The sequence below is a fragment of the Rhododendron vialii genome, chromosome 7a (genome assembly GCF_030253575.1).
Source record: "Rhododendron vialii isolate Sample 1 chromosome 7a, ASM3025357v1".
In the NCBI taxonomy this organism is placed as follows: domain Eukaryota; kingdom Viridiplantae; phylum Streptophyta; class Magnoliopsida; order Ericales; family Ericaceae; genus Rhododendron; species Rhododendron vialii.
In genome coordinates, this window is record NC_080563.1 from 40,504,494 (window position 1) to 40,518,690 (window position 14,197).

General features: G+C 38.6%; 3 protein-coding genes across 7 annotated transcripts; 1 reads left to right on the forward strand and 2 right to left on the reverse strand.

Annotated features, from left to right (window-relative positions):
- Positions 1–291: 291 nt before the first annotated feature.
- On the reverse strand, positions 292–7,145 carry LOC131332338 (uncharacterized). 5 transcript variants are annotated; one of them, XR_009201647.1, is made up of 11 exons: positions 6,825–7,141; positions 5,893–5,960; positions 5,670–5,766; positions 5,453–5,581; positions 4,624–4,732; positions 4,370–4,514; positions 3,186–3,228; positions 2,664–2,834; positions 1,131–1,262; positions 702–936; positions 292–548 (listed from the first exon to the last, which is right to left on the reverse strand). XR_009201647.1 is itself a non-coding variant. In XM_058366510.1 (10 exons), exons 1-9 carry the CDS (start codon positions 7,119–7,121, stop codon positions 1,161–1,163), a joined length of 1,161 nt encoding a protein of 386 aa, XP_058222493.1. In that variant the 5' UTR covers positions 7,122–7,143; the 3' UTR covers positions 292–936; positions 1,148–1,160. The 5 variants fall into 5 exon arrangements, 4 of the variants coding, with proteins under 4 accessions (XP_058222493.1, XP_058222492.1, XP_058222495.1 ...); XM_058366510.1 differs by having other exon boundaries at positions 292–936; positions 1,148–1,262; positions 6,825–7,143; XM_058366509.1 differs by having other exon boundaries at positions 292–936.
- Positions 7,146–8,200: 1,055 nt separating this feature from the next.
- Positions 8,201–14,181, reverse strand: LOC131332342 (probable ubiquitin-conjugating enzyme E2 18). The gene is made up of 6 exons (XM_058366515.1): positions 14,059–14,181; positions 13,824–13,927; positions 13,600–13,702; positions 12,942–13,005; positions 8,935–9,023; positions 8,201–8,620 (listed from the first exon to the last, which is right to left on the reverse strand). Exons 1-6 carry the CDS (start codon positions 14,086–14,088, stop codon positions 8,525–8,527), a joined length of 486 nt encoding a protein of 161 aa, XP_058222498.1. The 5' UTR covers positions 14,089–14,181; the 3' UTR covers positions 8,201–8,524.
- LOC131332341 (uncharacterized) lies at positions 10,472–12,237 on the forward strand. Its single transcript, XM_058366514.1, has 2 exons — positions 10,472–11,323; positions 11,360–12,237. The coding sequence occupies exons 1-2, from the start codon at positions 10,989–10,991 to the stop codon at positions 11,760–11,762; spliced, it is 738 nt and encodes a 245-aa protein (XP_058222497.1). The 5' UTR covers positions 10,472–10,988; the 3' UTR covers positions 11,763–12,237.
- Positions 14,182–14,197: the final 16 nt, after the last annotated feature.

Consider the following 14,197-nt stretch of genomic DNA (forward strand, 5'->3'; position numbering starts at 1 on the left):
TGGGTGGATAAATCCTGAATTCTCAGTGTATTTAACAAAAAAAAGTTTCATTCTCTTGGTATTATCTAGCTCTTTGGCTCAACTAGTCATTGTTATGGACAATCTCTCAATACGCATATAGTTGCAAACGAGTCGAGTCAAATCAAGTTTTAAAACATTCAAGGTTATTTATTAAGTTTTAGCTCGAGTTTCCAAAAGAAGTTTGATAAATTGAACTCGAGCTTGTTCACAAACTATAACGAGTCAAAATGTCATACATTTCTGCTTGCATACTGGTCAAAAACTGCAAATATTTTTAAAAAAAATCTCTATTCCCAAGAAATTTAAAAGTTTAGATTGTAAAACCGAAACATTAATACTGGTTACTCGAGCCTTTATCGAGTTTGGCTCAACGCCAGTTACCTCGTGCCTATATTTTCTGAAGCTGGTTGCTTATCGAGTAACGGATGGATACAAAAGCATGAGAACCTTAATACAAAAGAACACTAGTATTTTCTGAAGCTGGTTGCTTATCGAGTAACAGATGGCTCAATCCTAGGTTTGCGTATCTTCTGTACTTCATCCTTATTCTCCAGTCTTCGATTTCTAATTAGTACTAGTAGTTATAATGGTATCGGTGAAAGGCTGTGATCTGGCTACACTCTAATCTAACGGTCCACAATTCAGGGGGCATCGATGCTCCAAAACCAACGAGGGGCAACATAGAAAAACAGCATAATTTTGTTCTGCTTCTCCCCTTGGCATTTAAGTGCAACAATCCATGCTTTACTTCTCTATAGTGTCGACACCCCATTCTTTGCTGACGTGTATAAATCTGGATGAAAATGGACTGAAAAGGAGGGGGAATCCAAGGAGTTAGCAATAAATCAACTGGACCATGTCTAAATCCCACTTGCTCTGGGGTACCGCAACTCAAATCCATGTCAACTGTACAACCTGAAACAGATGAAACTATGCCTTAAACAAGCAGATAAATATATGGTTTTTCTCCACCAATGCCATCTGATAACAAAAGGGGTAGCATCGGAAAAAGAGAAAACGTAAAAACAGAAATTTGCTAACTTCGAACGAAAGTTCGTGAGACAAAAAATAAATGCATCAGAATTGGTTGCAATAATAAAAAGTCATACCAGCAACGAGTAATTACAGGATAATCTGCATCAATCTTCCTCCACATCAACTTGCTTCCCAAATTTCCGTAGTGCAAGTGAATATACCACTTTTCTTCTCACAGATGTTCCACTGGCTACCAACTTGACTGCCTTCAAGCACAATTAGGTTGCAGTCAACAATTATCAACGTTCATTAAGAAACTACAGAAAGATACAGTTACAATAAGCCCCAGTGACTTCTAAAGTTCTAATGATTGAGGCTTCACAAAAATGTGCTTTTGAAACAATAGCGCATAATACAATGAGTGCTAATGAGATCAAATTTCCCAAGTACTGCAGATTGTCTTTCATTTCAACACAAACTTTGTTCTAAAAAACAAACAAATTGTCAAAAATACATTTATTGAAAGTGTAAAAAGAAGCATGTATTGATGCATACCAAAAAACCAAACTATTTGCCCCTTGACGCATTTTTTCAATTGACAAGGTGGAATTAATCTTGTACTATATTCCCAGGAAACCGGTGAAGCTTGATGACACTATTAAGTTGAACACTGGAACAGCCCAGTGCCAGAGCTCAAGATCTCATTTCGTGTTGCCAGTAAAATATAACAAGAGGCCGACGTAAGGTTTGGCAAGAATGTCTTATCATTCTCCATTGGTTAATTGCTAAGCAGACCCAAAAGAAGAAAGTGAAAAGGATGCTGCATACAAGTAGACTAAACTAGCAGAGTCAAAAAGGGATTCTAACTCAACAAGCTTGATGAACCAATCCAATAAACCCATTTCCGATAAATTCCCATACGATTTCAACTCAGGAAAGGTTAAGCATGAGTACAGTCCGAGTAATAAATGCCCAACTTGAAGTACTAATTAAAAAACCTAATAGAACTCAGACTGTAATGGGGGTCAGTACCTTTTGAGATTCAAACCCAGTAGCTGCAAAGAAATCTCACATGCCCAAGTTTTTTTTAGACTGTACTGAGCTAAGTATCAGAAGTTGCTGGTGCCCCATGGGAACGTGAGACGGTAGTTACAGATATTTGAGCCAAGACTTTGGAGACTACCCTTTTGTTTGCGTGGTGTGTTCCTAGGACGTTTTGGTCCCTTAAAAGAGACATTTTGAAGCAGCTAATTGGGTTGCAAGGCTCTCAACAGAGGCAATTTGAACCCTTCCTGGGTTTCTTGCCCACCTGTGGATTTACTTTCTTTTCTTGATTGTTGCTCCCTTTGTGGGGTTGCAGCCTCTTGGCATATTTTCGAAATTCAAAAAAAGGCGATAACTTCCCGACCATTTTCATGATAAATCCTAACTGGACAGGCTGGAATGAAACTAGAATCAAATTTACATCAATTCCAATTCAGATTCACTAAAAGCTAAAACCACTTTTCCCGTCCCTTTCAAGCCTTCAGAGAATTATGCAAAAGATTGAAGATGGTAGTTACATTACATGCCAACCTAACCTCGTGAATACCCAACATGTAAGTTGCACGCACAGGCTGAATTGGAAGGAAAAAAAACTTTGTAAAGCAAAAAGAGAAGTTCGCTACCTCAGATAAGCTATGCCCTACAGAGATCAACTCTCTCAGTTCGTTCTCAAGTTGTGATTCAGATGGAGTTTCAACCACATTTGCTTTTCCTTCAATTAAGAAAGTGATTTCACCCTTTGGTTGGCGAGTTGAGAATGCCTCTTTTGCTCCTCCCAAAGTACCACGCCAAAACTAATGAGGCATCATCATCCACATTAGTAAACTGAAAATCATAAGAGAACAACTCCAGATATGCTACCAAAAACTACAGTCAAATATCTTGGAAATTCGAAATTGTGACAACCATAATATGAGGTAATGACTAACGGGGAAATTTTTAATGGAAAAGTGGGTATGAGTGGTGAGTGGGAGCACCCAACAACTGGGAAAGTGCACTCTCAATCAATGAGACATAACAGGCATGATAGCTGAATTTCTTAAAAAAAAAAGGTGAAGTACCAGGATTTGGAAGGCATAGAATAGAACACATCGAACCTCAAAGAAAAGGTAGGTATTGTCTATTGTGAGTTAATGCAAACCTACCTCTTCATGTATTTTTGTCATCTCTCGAGCAATAACGCATTGTCTGAAAATCAGAATAAACAGTCATAATTAGTCCAGTCTGTATGGAAATATAGGCAAGGAATAACTAATTCATTATGCTCTCCTATTTAAAATTCTCAGATGTGCAGGAAAAAAGGAAAAAAGAGAGCACATTGCATAAACTAAGTCATGACTGGAAATCACCAACGTGAAAAATCTTTATGACTGATTATTTTTCCTTATGAAAAGTAGGAAGGATTATTGTAAGAGGAGGCGACACAAGGATGCGAAGGACACCAAGATGAATGTCATGCAAAATGGTAAGAGTTAAGAAACAACATTGTAGCCTGTATAACACACAAGAACATAGCCTAGATAGACACATAGAAATCAATGTCAACATGACGCACATGGTTGACCACAGCTTCTGGTTCAAGCTTAACTCAAAAGGGTAGATACATCATATCTAACTTTAGGCATGTACATTTCTCACAGTACCAAGAGCTGTCATCATTTGCCAGTTTTCCGAGGGAACTAAAACCTTTTTCCATGTAACTAGAAGATGAAATACAACAGAATCAGTGAAAGAAGTCAATAAGATGAAAAACTCATAAGTTGACCAATCGACAAGATATAAACCCGAGTAATTACAGTATTATTGAAGTGATGTGTATATGCAAAGACAGTTTTGCTTCCAACAGTCCATAAAATTGAATGATACTAGGCTTAGCTCTATTTGCATCCGAAAATGGTAAATGCCTCTCAGCAAGGTATACCATTCTGTGGGTTAGACGGGAGGATGGATTCCTCCTCATCCAGGGGGGTCAATGTAACATGGAACACTCGGAAGATGCTCAAAATTACTATTTTAGGGGTTAATGTCTCAAACCTTTTGTGGGGTAATATCAGGTCAAGAAAGAATTATGGTGCAGAGAGTGTACTTTGGAAGACGTATTCGATACAACAGTAATCAAAAGGACTGCCATTCACTCACCCTATAACAAATTAACTGAGTTGAAGATATCATTAATCGTTACATGTTTTAGGAGACCATTTCAAGTTGAGATACCATAAAACATGATAACTCTAAACTACATATAGGAGGTTGCCTTTCTTTTCAGTTGACATATCACATGCATACACAAAAGGTACTCTTCTTATCATATGGAAACCACAAAACTTACCTCTGCTCACCGAAAGAAGAAGAAGCATCTTCAATGAATTGGCACAGCTTATGTGGAGGAACAAAGAATATCTGCGTTGCTGTTTCATTTGCGGCAACAATCAGCCTCTCTCTTCTTGATCCGGCGTGTTTAGGCAGAAACCCAACTGTACACAGCGAGCGAAACACATGATAGTAGGTACAAGTATACCATCTTATTGCAAGTACACTTCACAAACTTCCACAATAACGGTGGTGTATTCATGAGAAACTTACCGAATGTGAATTCATCAGTGGCCAAACCTGAGGCAGAAAGTCCCGCTACCAAAGCAGAAGGTCCAGGAATAGGAATAACAGGAATCTTTTCATTTACACATAGTTTTACCTGCATCAACATACCAAAGATATCATTCTTGCGTTCACCATAGCAGAAGGGCCAGGGATATGAAAACACGAACTTCACCTGCGATGAGATTCTATTGATATAATGCTCAACTACAAATCAAACAAATGTGAAAAATGAATTCATTCTTAATTAATATGTGCCCCTTTTGGACCTTTAGTGGATAATTAGTAAGCCATGTTGAGGTACTAGCACACTCTTAAGGCAAGAACTAGGCTAAGTACTTCCTTTTTCTTTCGATCTACATTACTAACTGGTGTAATTGTTACCCAATATGCAGACTACATAGTATTATGAGGTTTTCTATTTTTCAAACAACATGGTTAAGACCTAAACCAACGCAACATGAGAAAAAATCAGTCTGAACCAGCTTAGATTGAATTTGTTACTATATAGTATGTTCCTTTTGATTAACTTACAAGATCCTTTAAACAAAGAGTTTAGTTTTAAACAGAGCAGGCCATTCATAGGAGAGAGCCATACAAATGAACATTACACAGAACTTAACATGTGGAAAAAGGAGGAGATAAATAGAAAATTGAACTATGATTAAAAAATAATAATAACAGATTTAACTGATTAGGTAAATCAGTCCTATTTGTATGCCAGCTTAGTAGAGGATGAGGACCACACTTCTGTTCTTTTATTTTCAAACAACGAGAAAACTCAATACAATGACAGCAGGATGCATAAAATGCTCACCAATGCCATACCCGGATCACTGATGCCCGGAGTGCCTGCATCACTGATTTGAGCCACAATTTCCCCTTCTCTTAATTTCTTTAGAACTGCATGTTCTCTTTGCGACTCATTGAATTTATGAAAACTCAGCTGCATTATTTAAAGCATAAAATTATAAAGGATAGAGAAACAAGAATCAATTGTTTAATTACATCCCTAAAAGCTACCGCATGCTTACAAGTGGAGTTTTGATATTGTAATGCTGAAGCAAATTCCCTGAATGCCTTGTATCTTCAGAGAGTATCACATCGGCAGATTTTAACACACGCAGCGCTCTGCATAAATGAGTAAATGAAAGTTAGGAAAAATGAGCTTTCATTTTATATTTCAAATAATGAAAACATATTATTATGCACATATTGAGGTTCAACAATAAGTCAGTCTTGGTCTTAGTCAGGTACCGTAACGTAATGTCTTCAAGGTTTCCAATTGGAGTTCCCACCAGATACAAGCCAGGTTTCAAAGGGCTCTGCATATCAAGCGCGACACATATCAAAATAATATCCGTATAACCAGTACCAGTACAGCCAGAAGTTATCTAAAGTTGGATTCAATGGAACAGATTCCCCTGGGGACAAAATACTACCAAAAGGAAGTAAAGAACCGCATAAGTGACAAAAAGAAAAGAATCCCAATGTCTCTCTGATCCCACTACAGCTATGAACAAAGTAGAAGCTATGATCAAATTTTGACCAATATTACTGCAACCTATCCAAAATAATTTGTGAACCAAATATTTTCATAACTAGCCAAAATATAGTAACATGTCTTTGCGTCCGCAAACACCCATTTTAAGTACAAATACCACAAAGAAAACACACATTACACATCGAAGTATCGTCGAACCATAAAGATGATAGTACGTTAAGCATAAAATTCGAGACTACCCACAGGTCCGTAACTATACAAAATTTTACTTGTGGATGGTACAGAATTATTCGTAACTTCGTCAACAAAATTACTAAACATAAACAAACAGAAAAAAATACAGAACATAACTACGGTTCACACTGTGTATACCACAGCTTTCTCCTTATAATCATTGCAGAGCCAAATAAATACTTCTAAATCGAGTCCCACTAATGCTCTACGCTTCGAATCCATATTAACTACTTCGGCTTGTCTGTCTTGTGTTGACTTCTTCTTCTTCTTCTTCTTCTTCTTCTTCTTTTTGGTTTGGTTGTCATGAATGAACTGATGAATAATAACGTACAGGTAAATCGAGGCTCAGGTACGGTTCGAACTCGAACCAGCCTTTACCGAGCCTCGAGAACGCTCGGTTCATTTCTTTCAATCTTTTTTCCAGGAAATTAAAATCGGTGAATGTTAGTACCTGTTTTGAGGAATACTGGGGAACCGCTGGGTCAGTGAAATCGGTAGAGCTCTGAGAATTGGAACGGAAAGAGAGACAAGAAGTTCTAGGGTAAAGAAGAGTAGAGGCGGGGGTAGTGAAGACTGTGTTTGAGCGTTTGAACCGCCGTGGATGCGCTGTGGAGAGACAGAGAGAGAGCGACGATGCCATTGATGAGTGGAAGCGGCGTATCGTTAACATTGCTTCGCTCTTTTCGCGCTCTGGTTTGCGTCTGTTATTTTCTTTTTCTTTTCTTTTTTTGGGCAATAAGAATTTCATCAATCAGTTTCTGTAAATTCTACTGTATATTTTGCGAGATTGGTCCTTCAAACTTCAATAGGAAAGCATCTCCCCGTAGAGACTGCAGAGTGCGGAGCGGCCGGATCGGATCTTAATCGAATAATAGACGGTTCGGATTTATTTACATTCAAATTCGATCCGAACTATTTGTGCTGAGATGAAAGGTCAAATCGGTCGATCCGAACTATCTGTGCTGAGATGAAAGGTCAAATCGGTCGTTACGCATCCACTCGATAGCATCCCTAGAACTCACTCCTCAGTGTTAAGAGATAGAAAGAGATTAGATGTACCCTTGTCACATATGTTCTCAGTACACGATCCATCACTTTTCGCATAGATGTCCATGTTGTTTTACACACAAACTTGTAATATAAACCTCGAATTCATAATATTAGACTCCCTTTGGAACCCATGGAAATGAAAATTAAAAGAGAAAGAAAATGAGAGGAAAAATTTACTATTCACTACACTTAAAATTCTAATTTTCTTCACTCTTTCTCTTCCAACCAAACAATGAAAGGGAAAAAATTTTAATTTTCTTTTATTTTCCTTTCCTTTCCATGGGTTTGTTATGGAATTTTATCTTGATGTTATAAAATTTTCACCGAATGTTCATTCAAAGGGATTCTATGGGTGCCCGGCGTACACACCCAAATAGGGATGGTATCCTAGTACTGTCCTGTGTTTTTAACGAGTGATGATGAAGTAATATCTGGACCGTGAACATTAAAAATCGAAGCAAAAAAACTCTAGATGGATTAAACACAAAACACAGAATTTGATAGCACGTGAATGAGAGTGAACTAAAAGCTTCAGTTGTTACATGCTTGAGCAAGGGTCATGTAATGTTACGTGAAAGAGGGGGCATCACCACATTGAAGAAGGCTAGTGAATACACACTTTGTACCGGGCCTCACGCTGATGAGTGGTGAAAAAGAAGCATGTGGCAACGCAACAGTTGCCGAGGGGCATATAATTTTATGACCTGAGACTTCAAATGAAAAATGCACCATGCCAATGGTATCAAAAAAGAAAGAGGGAAAACAAGGCACCAGGGCTCAAACTTAACCATACTAACATAAATAGCAGTACACCAGTGACCAGCCTGATTTGGTGCTCATACATGTCCTCGGAAACATAATTTCCTAAATTTACAAATTACAAGTACACAAAGCAGGGCCACCGGCATTCCCGCCGTACGACAGCCACTGGATTTCTTAAAATGTTTTTTTTTTTTAACCAACAATAGTTAGGCCATTTGAAATGGAAACCTACTCTTCAAGTCCTATTTCTATGGAAATGAAAAGCAAGTTACACCCTTGTTGACAACCCACGCAGGAGGAGGTGTTTCAGGGTCTTGTGGCCATCATACATTCTCATAGCTAAACTTTATCATCATGGAACCACCATCTTGTCTCCTTGGGAGATCTGCCGTTCTTGCAGTTCTTCACATAGCGGTCATTGTCCGCAGGTCGTTGCTGCACAAGGATAGATGCCAAAAGCCATTGAGAAAACAACTTTTCCACAATTAGGTTGTGCTTAGATCATCGTTTTGTAGAGGGGTCGAAGAGGAAAACGAAAATGTAAAGGAGAAGACAAGAAAATAATGAACAGAGATGGCTAGAATTTATTATTTGGTTGCATACCGTCTTCCTTTTCCCCGGTAAATCTCTCCCAAGATCCAAAATCCAAACACAGCCGTGACTAAAAATTATCCATACACATATACACCACCTCCAGGCATTCACATTTATGATATCAAAGCATTAAACTGCAGTAACACAAAACATACCTTAACGGGGGAGCTTGACAACATGGAGAGAATGCTGATGCATATGGAACTTACAGTCATGGCTGGGGACCATGAATCGTACAAGATATCTGCAAAAGAACAGCCAGTGAAGTCAGTTCGAGCAATAGTGTCTATATTGCCTGATACCCTTGCTCTACTTAGGCAATGGAAAGACAAAAAATTGCACTCCAAGCCTCAACTAACACTGGTCCTGAAGTTTCTATTTCTTCTTCATTTCCTTTTTATTAACTTCTATGACAAATAACCAGTTTCAACAACTCCTTTCCTCCAGAATCAGGCAATCAACATGGAAGTTAAGTGGAAGGGCAGGGAAGAGAAGTTAAAGACAACCCTTGTAACCTGAATTAGCGACAAGCTTCATACATATGGGACTACGTAAGTCTATCTTTTTTTCCATTTCAAATAGAAGTTACTTATTGTTTAGAAAAATAGCATAATCTTAAAACATGTTCGCTTACCATAAATACACAGATAAATGGGTATCCAAGACAACCTAATGCTAAATGCAAATATCTACAACCAATGAGTTATTTAACAGATCGACTACGAGTTAATGGGTGAAACTGGTGTTCAAGCTTCATATAAGCACAAGGGTGTCTTCAACCACGAAGTCCCTAGTTGTTTGCCATTAAAAGGTTGACTTTCATTTATGTTGCACAGTTAATGGAAATTTGAATTAGTATACAGATGGCAAGAGCAAATGTCACATCAAATGAAGAAATGGAAGGGACCTAAAGAAAAACTTGATGAATGGTAGCTATTCTCCTTAATGAATTAGCCGCAACAAAAAAATATGGAACAGTACGGCAAGAAACGACAAAGGAGGAACAAAGAGAGAGAGAGAGAGAGAGAGCAATGTCCTTTCTAGGCCTTAATTCAAATAAAGGCTCCTGATATGCACTGCCATCAATAAACATTCAGAAATCTCTCGACAGACCCATCTCAATCTAAACATTCAACCTTTTAGCCAAGTAGCAGCAGTCAGCAAGGGATTCTACTGAGCCTTTTTTCATCAATAAAAGAAATGCTATGTGCCATTAATTTATCCTTCCCAATTTATTTCTATCAGGGACTAGTTGTTGTACCGTTGTAGTTGGTTGTCAACAAAGTCTAAGCAGATACCTTATGGCTTGCAATATGAAACTTTTTTAAAAGCTGAATAGCTCATATGAAATTTGCACCCCCATTGAAGCTAGTATTTCTCCCCTCTCTTCCTGCTCCTTGTATGTACTAGCATCCAAATAGATTATGTTTCTTTTGGGGTTTCACTTTTGACTTCTTTTGAATTTTAATATGAGGCGATAGCATTTCTCCCCTCTAATCTCTTCCTCACCATTGATACGTATTGGCAACTAACCAGATAAATTCTAGTTTGGGTTTCATTGTCCAGATTTTTAATAAACTGAGATTTTACCATAAAGTTGAGCTCCGGTTTGGGGCATAGAGAAAGAGTTCATGAAGCAAAAATTGGCCAGGAAATCTGGACGTCAGTGGGCCTGTGGCGTGGAAATGAGACATTCCAAAGCAAATAACGAGTATGGAAGGCATTGGAAAGTATGAAGCGAATCAAATGAACAAGTACACAAGGGGCTAACACTTTTGTGGGCTTGTAAACGTCCTACACATCAGTTAATACTAAAATTATTCCTGTATCTAACGTTTATCCTTTTTCCATAGAAAAGTTGTCTTTTTTTTTTTTTTAAAGAAAACAGAAGTATTCTTATTCTTCGGGATATCATAGATCTATAAGGTAAGTTGTGGAGAAGAAAAGAAGAACTTACAATATCCTAGATTCCAATATTCAAAAGAGAAAATAGTTCGGAATTTTGGCATTAGAGTATCTCTATTGCAGAATTTAAGGATGCAGTGTATCTTGAATGCCTCGTGTGGTTATCTATTACAGAGTATGCTATACTATAGAGCAGTGAAAGAACTGTCAGTAAATAAGGAAGAAAATACAATTCAATTTCTTCAACATAGCCATAACGATATGGAGAATAAGGGCATAACTCATCCAACATATCAGATTGGTAATGGAGAAATATCAGATTGGTAATGGAGAAAGGACCTTCTTGTGGTGGGATAATTGGCACCCTCTTGGTCCCTTATATGATCGATTTGGGGCTAGAGTGGTGCATAATGTTGGCAGATCTTTAAGGGCTAAGGTGGCTTCAATAGTGGAAAATGGGGCTTGGAGATGGCCCAGATTAAGAAACCCCCTTATTCAGACCATCATCTCTCACACTCAGAATTTGGTTCCACACCCTGAGATGGTGGATTCAGTAATTTGGGTGCCTCATCCTAGTGGTATTTTCACTATTAAGTCTGCTTCGGAAGCTATTCGGGAGAAATTCCCTATTCAGCCTCAGTTCAAGGTTATTTGGGGTAGTCATAATGTCCCTAGATGGTCTTTTATACTTTGGTTGGCAGCTCTTCACAGACTGAGTACTAAGGATAGATTGAGAAACTGGGGTATGGCTGTGGATGCTCTTTGCTGCCTCTGCCAGGATGAGGAGGAATCACATCATCATTTGTTCTTTGATTGTTCATATTCTACACGCGTTTGGCAGTACTTGGTGTCAAAGAATAGAGTGGCTGGCATTCCTAATAATATGGGAGATGTTCTTGATTGGTTGCAGGGCAATGTATCTTGGGATAGTTTCAGATTTGTTAGTTTGAAGTGTACATTGGCAGCTACTATTTATGGTCTTTGGCAGGAAAGAAACTTTCGTATTTTCTGTGCAAAGATGAAGGATCATACTCAGGTGGCAACAGATATAGCCAATGGGATTCGTACCTTTCCTTAGCTCCAGAAGGAATGTAAAACAATCCTCGCAAAATCGGAGTATTTGTGAGATATGGGGCTTGCCTCATAGGATCATGCAATCTGTATAGTTTTTTACAGTGTCTTCTTTGTTTTTGTTTTCTTGTTTAGAGCTGTTAAGTATGGTTGCCTGTATTGTTGTTTCTTGTAAGGAGATTCTATCCCTTATACTTTGTTTCTTGGTTTGAGCCTAATAAAATTTTGTGCACTTATCAAAAAAAAAAAACTCATCCAACATAACAGGATGATAGCATAAAGCTCATCCAACATAACAGGGTGATAGCATAAGCCTCATTCAACACGACCCATTTTAATTTACTTTCGATATCATTATAATCAATTATTATGTCAGTGCCAACCTGGAAAAGGTCCAACCTAAGTAACAGTAAGTAGACGGCAAAGCTTGGAGATAAAACTCTCATCCGCAAAGGCAGGCTTCTCATGCCAGGAAACCAAACTTCAACTGTTGGATGAACTTTTGCATGTAAGAAGATCTATGCTATTTGAATTCCTAACTCGCAATGGTCAACGTCCCATAGGCATCACTTATATGATATAAGCTCACCACAAAGGTAGGAACTTCTTCCACCACAACTATATATCTCAGCCCTCCCTTTTTCCTTCTTTGTGCGTTCAACTTAAAACAAATGGTTACACTCGTACTCTGTTGAACTTCTCCATCCCCTCATAAGTGCAAGAGTATTCTTTAATCCCATCACCTCACAAATGCGTGAGTACTCTTCAATCCTCAAGGTGTAAGGTGCTCATCCAGACCTATGCAGTAAAATATGCTGAGACACAACAGTGCACAACTTGTAAGTGCAGTGCTCTCTATTGATTTCCACACCGTGCACACTGAACCATTTGCCACAAAGTTAATAGCCATGTGATAATCGCTTAAGGCATTCAGAAGAGAAGGGCCATCAGTAGCAAATTACATGCCTATAGTCGTGCCTTTGACACAGACAGGAGGCTTGGGACAGTTGGACCAAAGAGTTTTAAGCACAACATATCATTTGATTCACATACTCCGAAGGAAAGTCAACGATCAATAACTTAAATTGATATGACAACCACAATTTGTAACTTTCATCAACAAAAAAGTATACACACGACTCGATTTCCAAGTAACTTGAAATGAGTGTTAGGTACTGAGACAAACCTAAACAAATATGTCCATTGCTATAAATGTGCGGGTGAAGTGGCGCCGGAGGAACAAAAATAACCTGCACAAAAAATGCAAAAGATCCCAAAATTAAGACCACAACATTTCGGAAACAATTTCGAACAACACATTAATGATCATAGCCAAGAAAATACAAACCAACAATGCAATCTAAAGAATTTACTTATTGCGATATTCGTAATGCAGAACCCCAATGGCAACCAGATACCTTAGCATATAAGTGCATTCATTCTTCCACTTTTTTGGAATATAACATAACATTCTGAAACTTTCCTTAATTTTTTCCTCATCAGAAGCCAAACCAAACTATGCCTCTGTCACAACCAATTGGGTCGGCGCCTCAGCCACATACATACATTTTCGCTGTTCTGCAACATCTAGGGCTATATAATCACTCACATTCACTAACAGCACCTAACTTAGTCACATAATCCTTCACTAGGACCCTCCATTTCCGCGCTCAATACTCACTCTGCGAGAGCGACGTGCTCTCAGTCATTGCTCTTGCGAATTTTAGTAATCTGGGATGTTTTCACAAGACACTTTCACACTCGCACTCATGCACTCGTGTTATGTGACTTAGGCACCAAACACAAGGACAAATAATAATAACCAAAAAGCACAAAAGTAATACCTGTGGGGCTTCCATAGGGTAATGCTCGGGAAAATCAACCTGAAGCTGATACGTCTCACCCGCATACAACGTCCCCGGCGCACCGTTGACTTCAATTACCCATCTATTACACCCAAAATCGAATTGAATAAAAACCAATCGGACAAAAATAATCTCCTAAATTGAAAAGAAAGGTCAAATCAATCGAAAGATTAAAAAATCGAGAAGACAAATTGAGAGTCTACCTTTGTAGATTATCAGTGACTTTGTGTTTGAAACCTGAGGGCGGATTCACCTGCCATTCCACGAGCTCCTTCTGGAGTCGATTGCAGGCGATCTTGCTCAGTGCCTGCACAGAATCTAGGGATTGTAAACGACGTCGCGTTCGTATGTGCACAAACAAACATCCAGATATACATATAGATAAAGCAGACACATATATATGGAGAGAGAGAGAGAGAGAGAGAGAGAGAGAGGAACCTTGCGAGAAGAAGCGGAGGAGCTGGTCATGGCAGAGAGAGAGAGAGAGAGAGAGAGAGAGATGTTTGAGAGAGCACCGACGGCGTTTGTCTGGTTTTAATACAGAGAATAATTCTTTACGCCGGAGAACATTTGTTTC

Bases quoted from the DNA above. Each gene is read 5' to 3' on its own strand.
- LOC131332342 (XM_058366515.1), bottom strand. From the start codon at position 14,088: ATGACCAGCTCCTCCGCTTCTTCTCGCAAG. The intron at 13,928-14,058 runs GTTCCTCTCTCT...GATTCTGTGCAG, and splicing joins CCTCCGCTTCTTCTCGCAAG to GCACTGAGCAAGATCGCCTG. The intron at 9,024-12,941 runs GTTTGTCTCAGT...GTTCTTTTGCAG, and splicing joins CAATGGACATATTTGTTTAG to ATATCTTGTACGATTCATGG.
- LOC131332341 (XM_058366514.1), top strand. From the start codon at position 10,989: ATGGAGAAATATCAGATTGGTAATGGAGAAAGGACCTTCTTGTGGTGG. The intron at 11,324-11,359 runs GTTCAAGGTTAT...TAATGTCCCTAG, and splicing joins AAATTCCCTATTCAGCCTCA to ATGGTCTTTTATACTTTGGT.
- LOC131332338 (XM_058366510.1), bottom strand. From the start codon at position 7,121: ATGAAATTCTTATTGCCCAAAAAAAGAAAAGAAAAAGAAAATAACAGA. The intron at 4,733-5,452 runs GTGAGCATTTTA...ATGTTGATGCAG, and splicing joins GTGATCCGGGTATGGCATTG to GTAAAACTATGTGTAAATGA. The intron at 1,263-2,663 runs GTAGCGAACTTC...TTGTGCTTGAAG, and splicing joins TAGGGCATAGCTTATCTGAG to GCAGTCAAGTTGGTAGCCAG.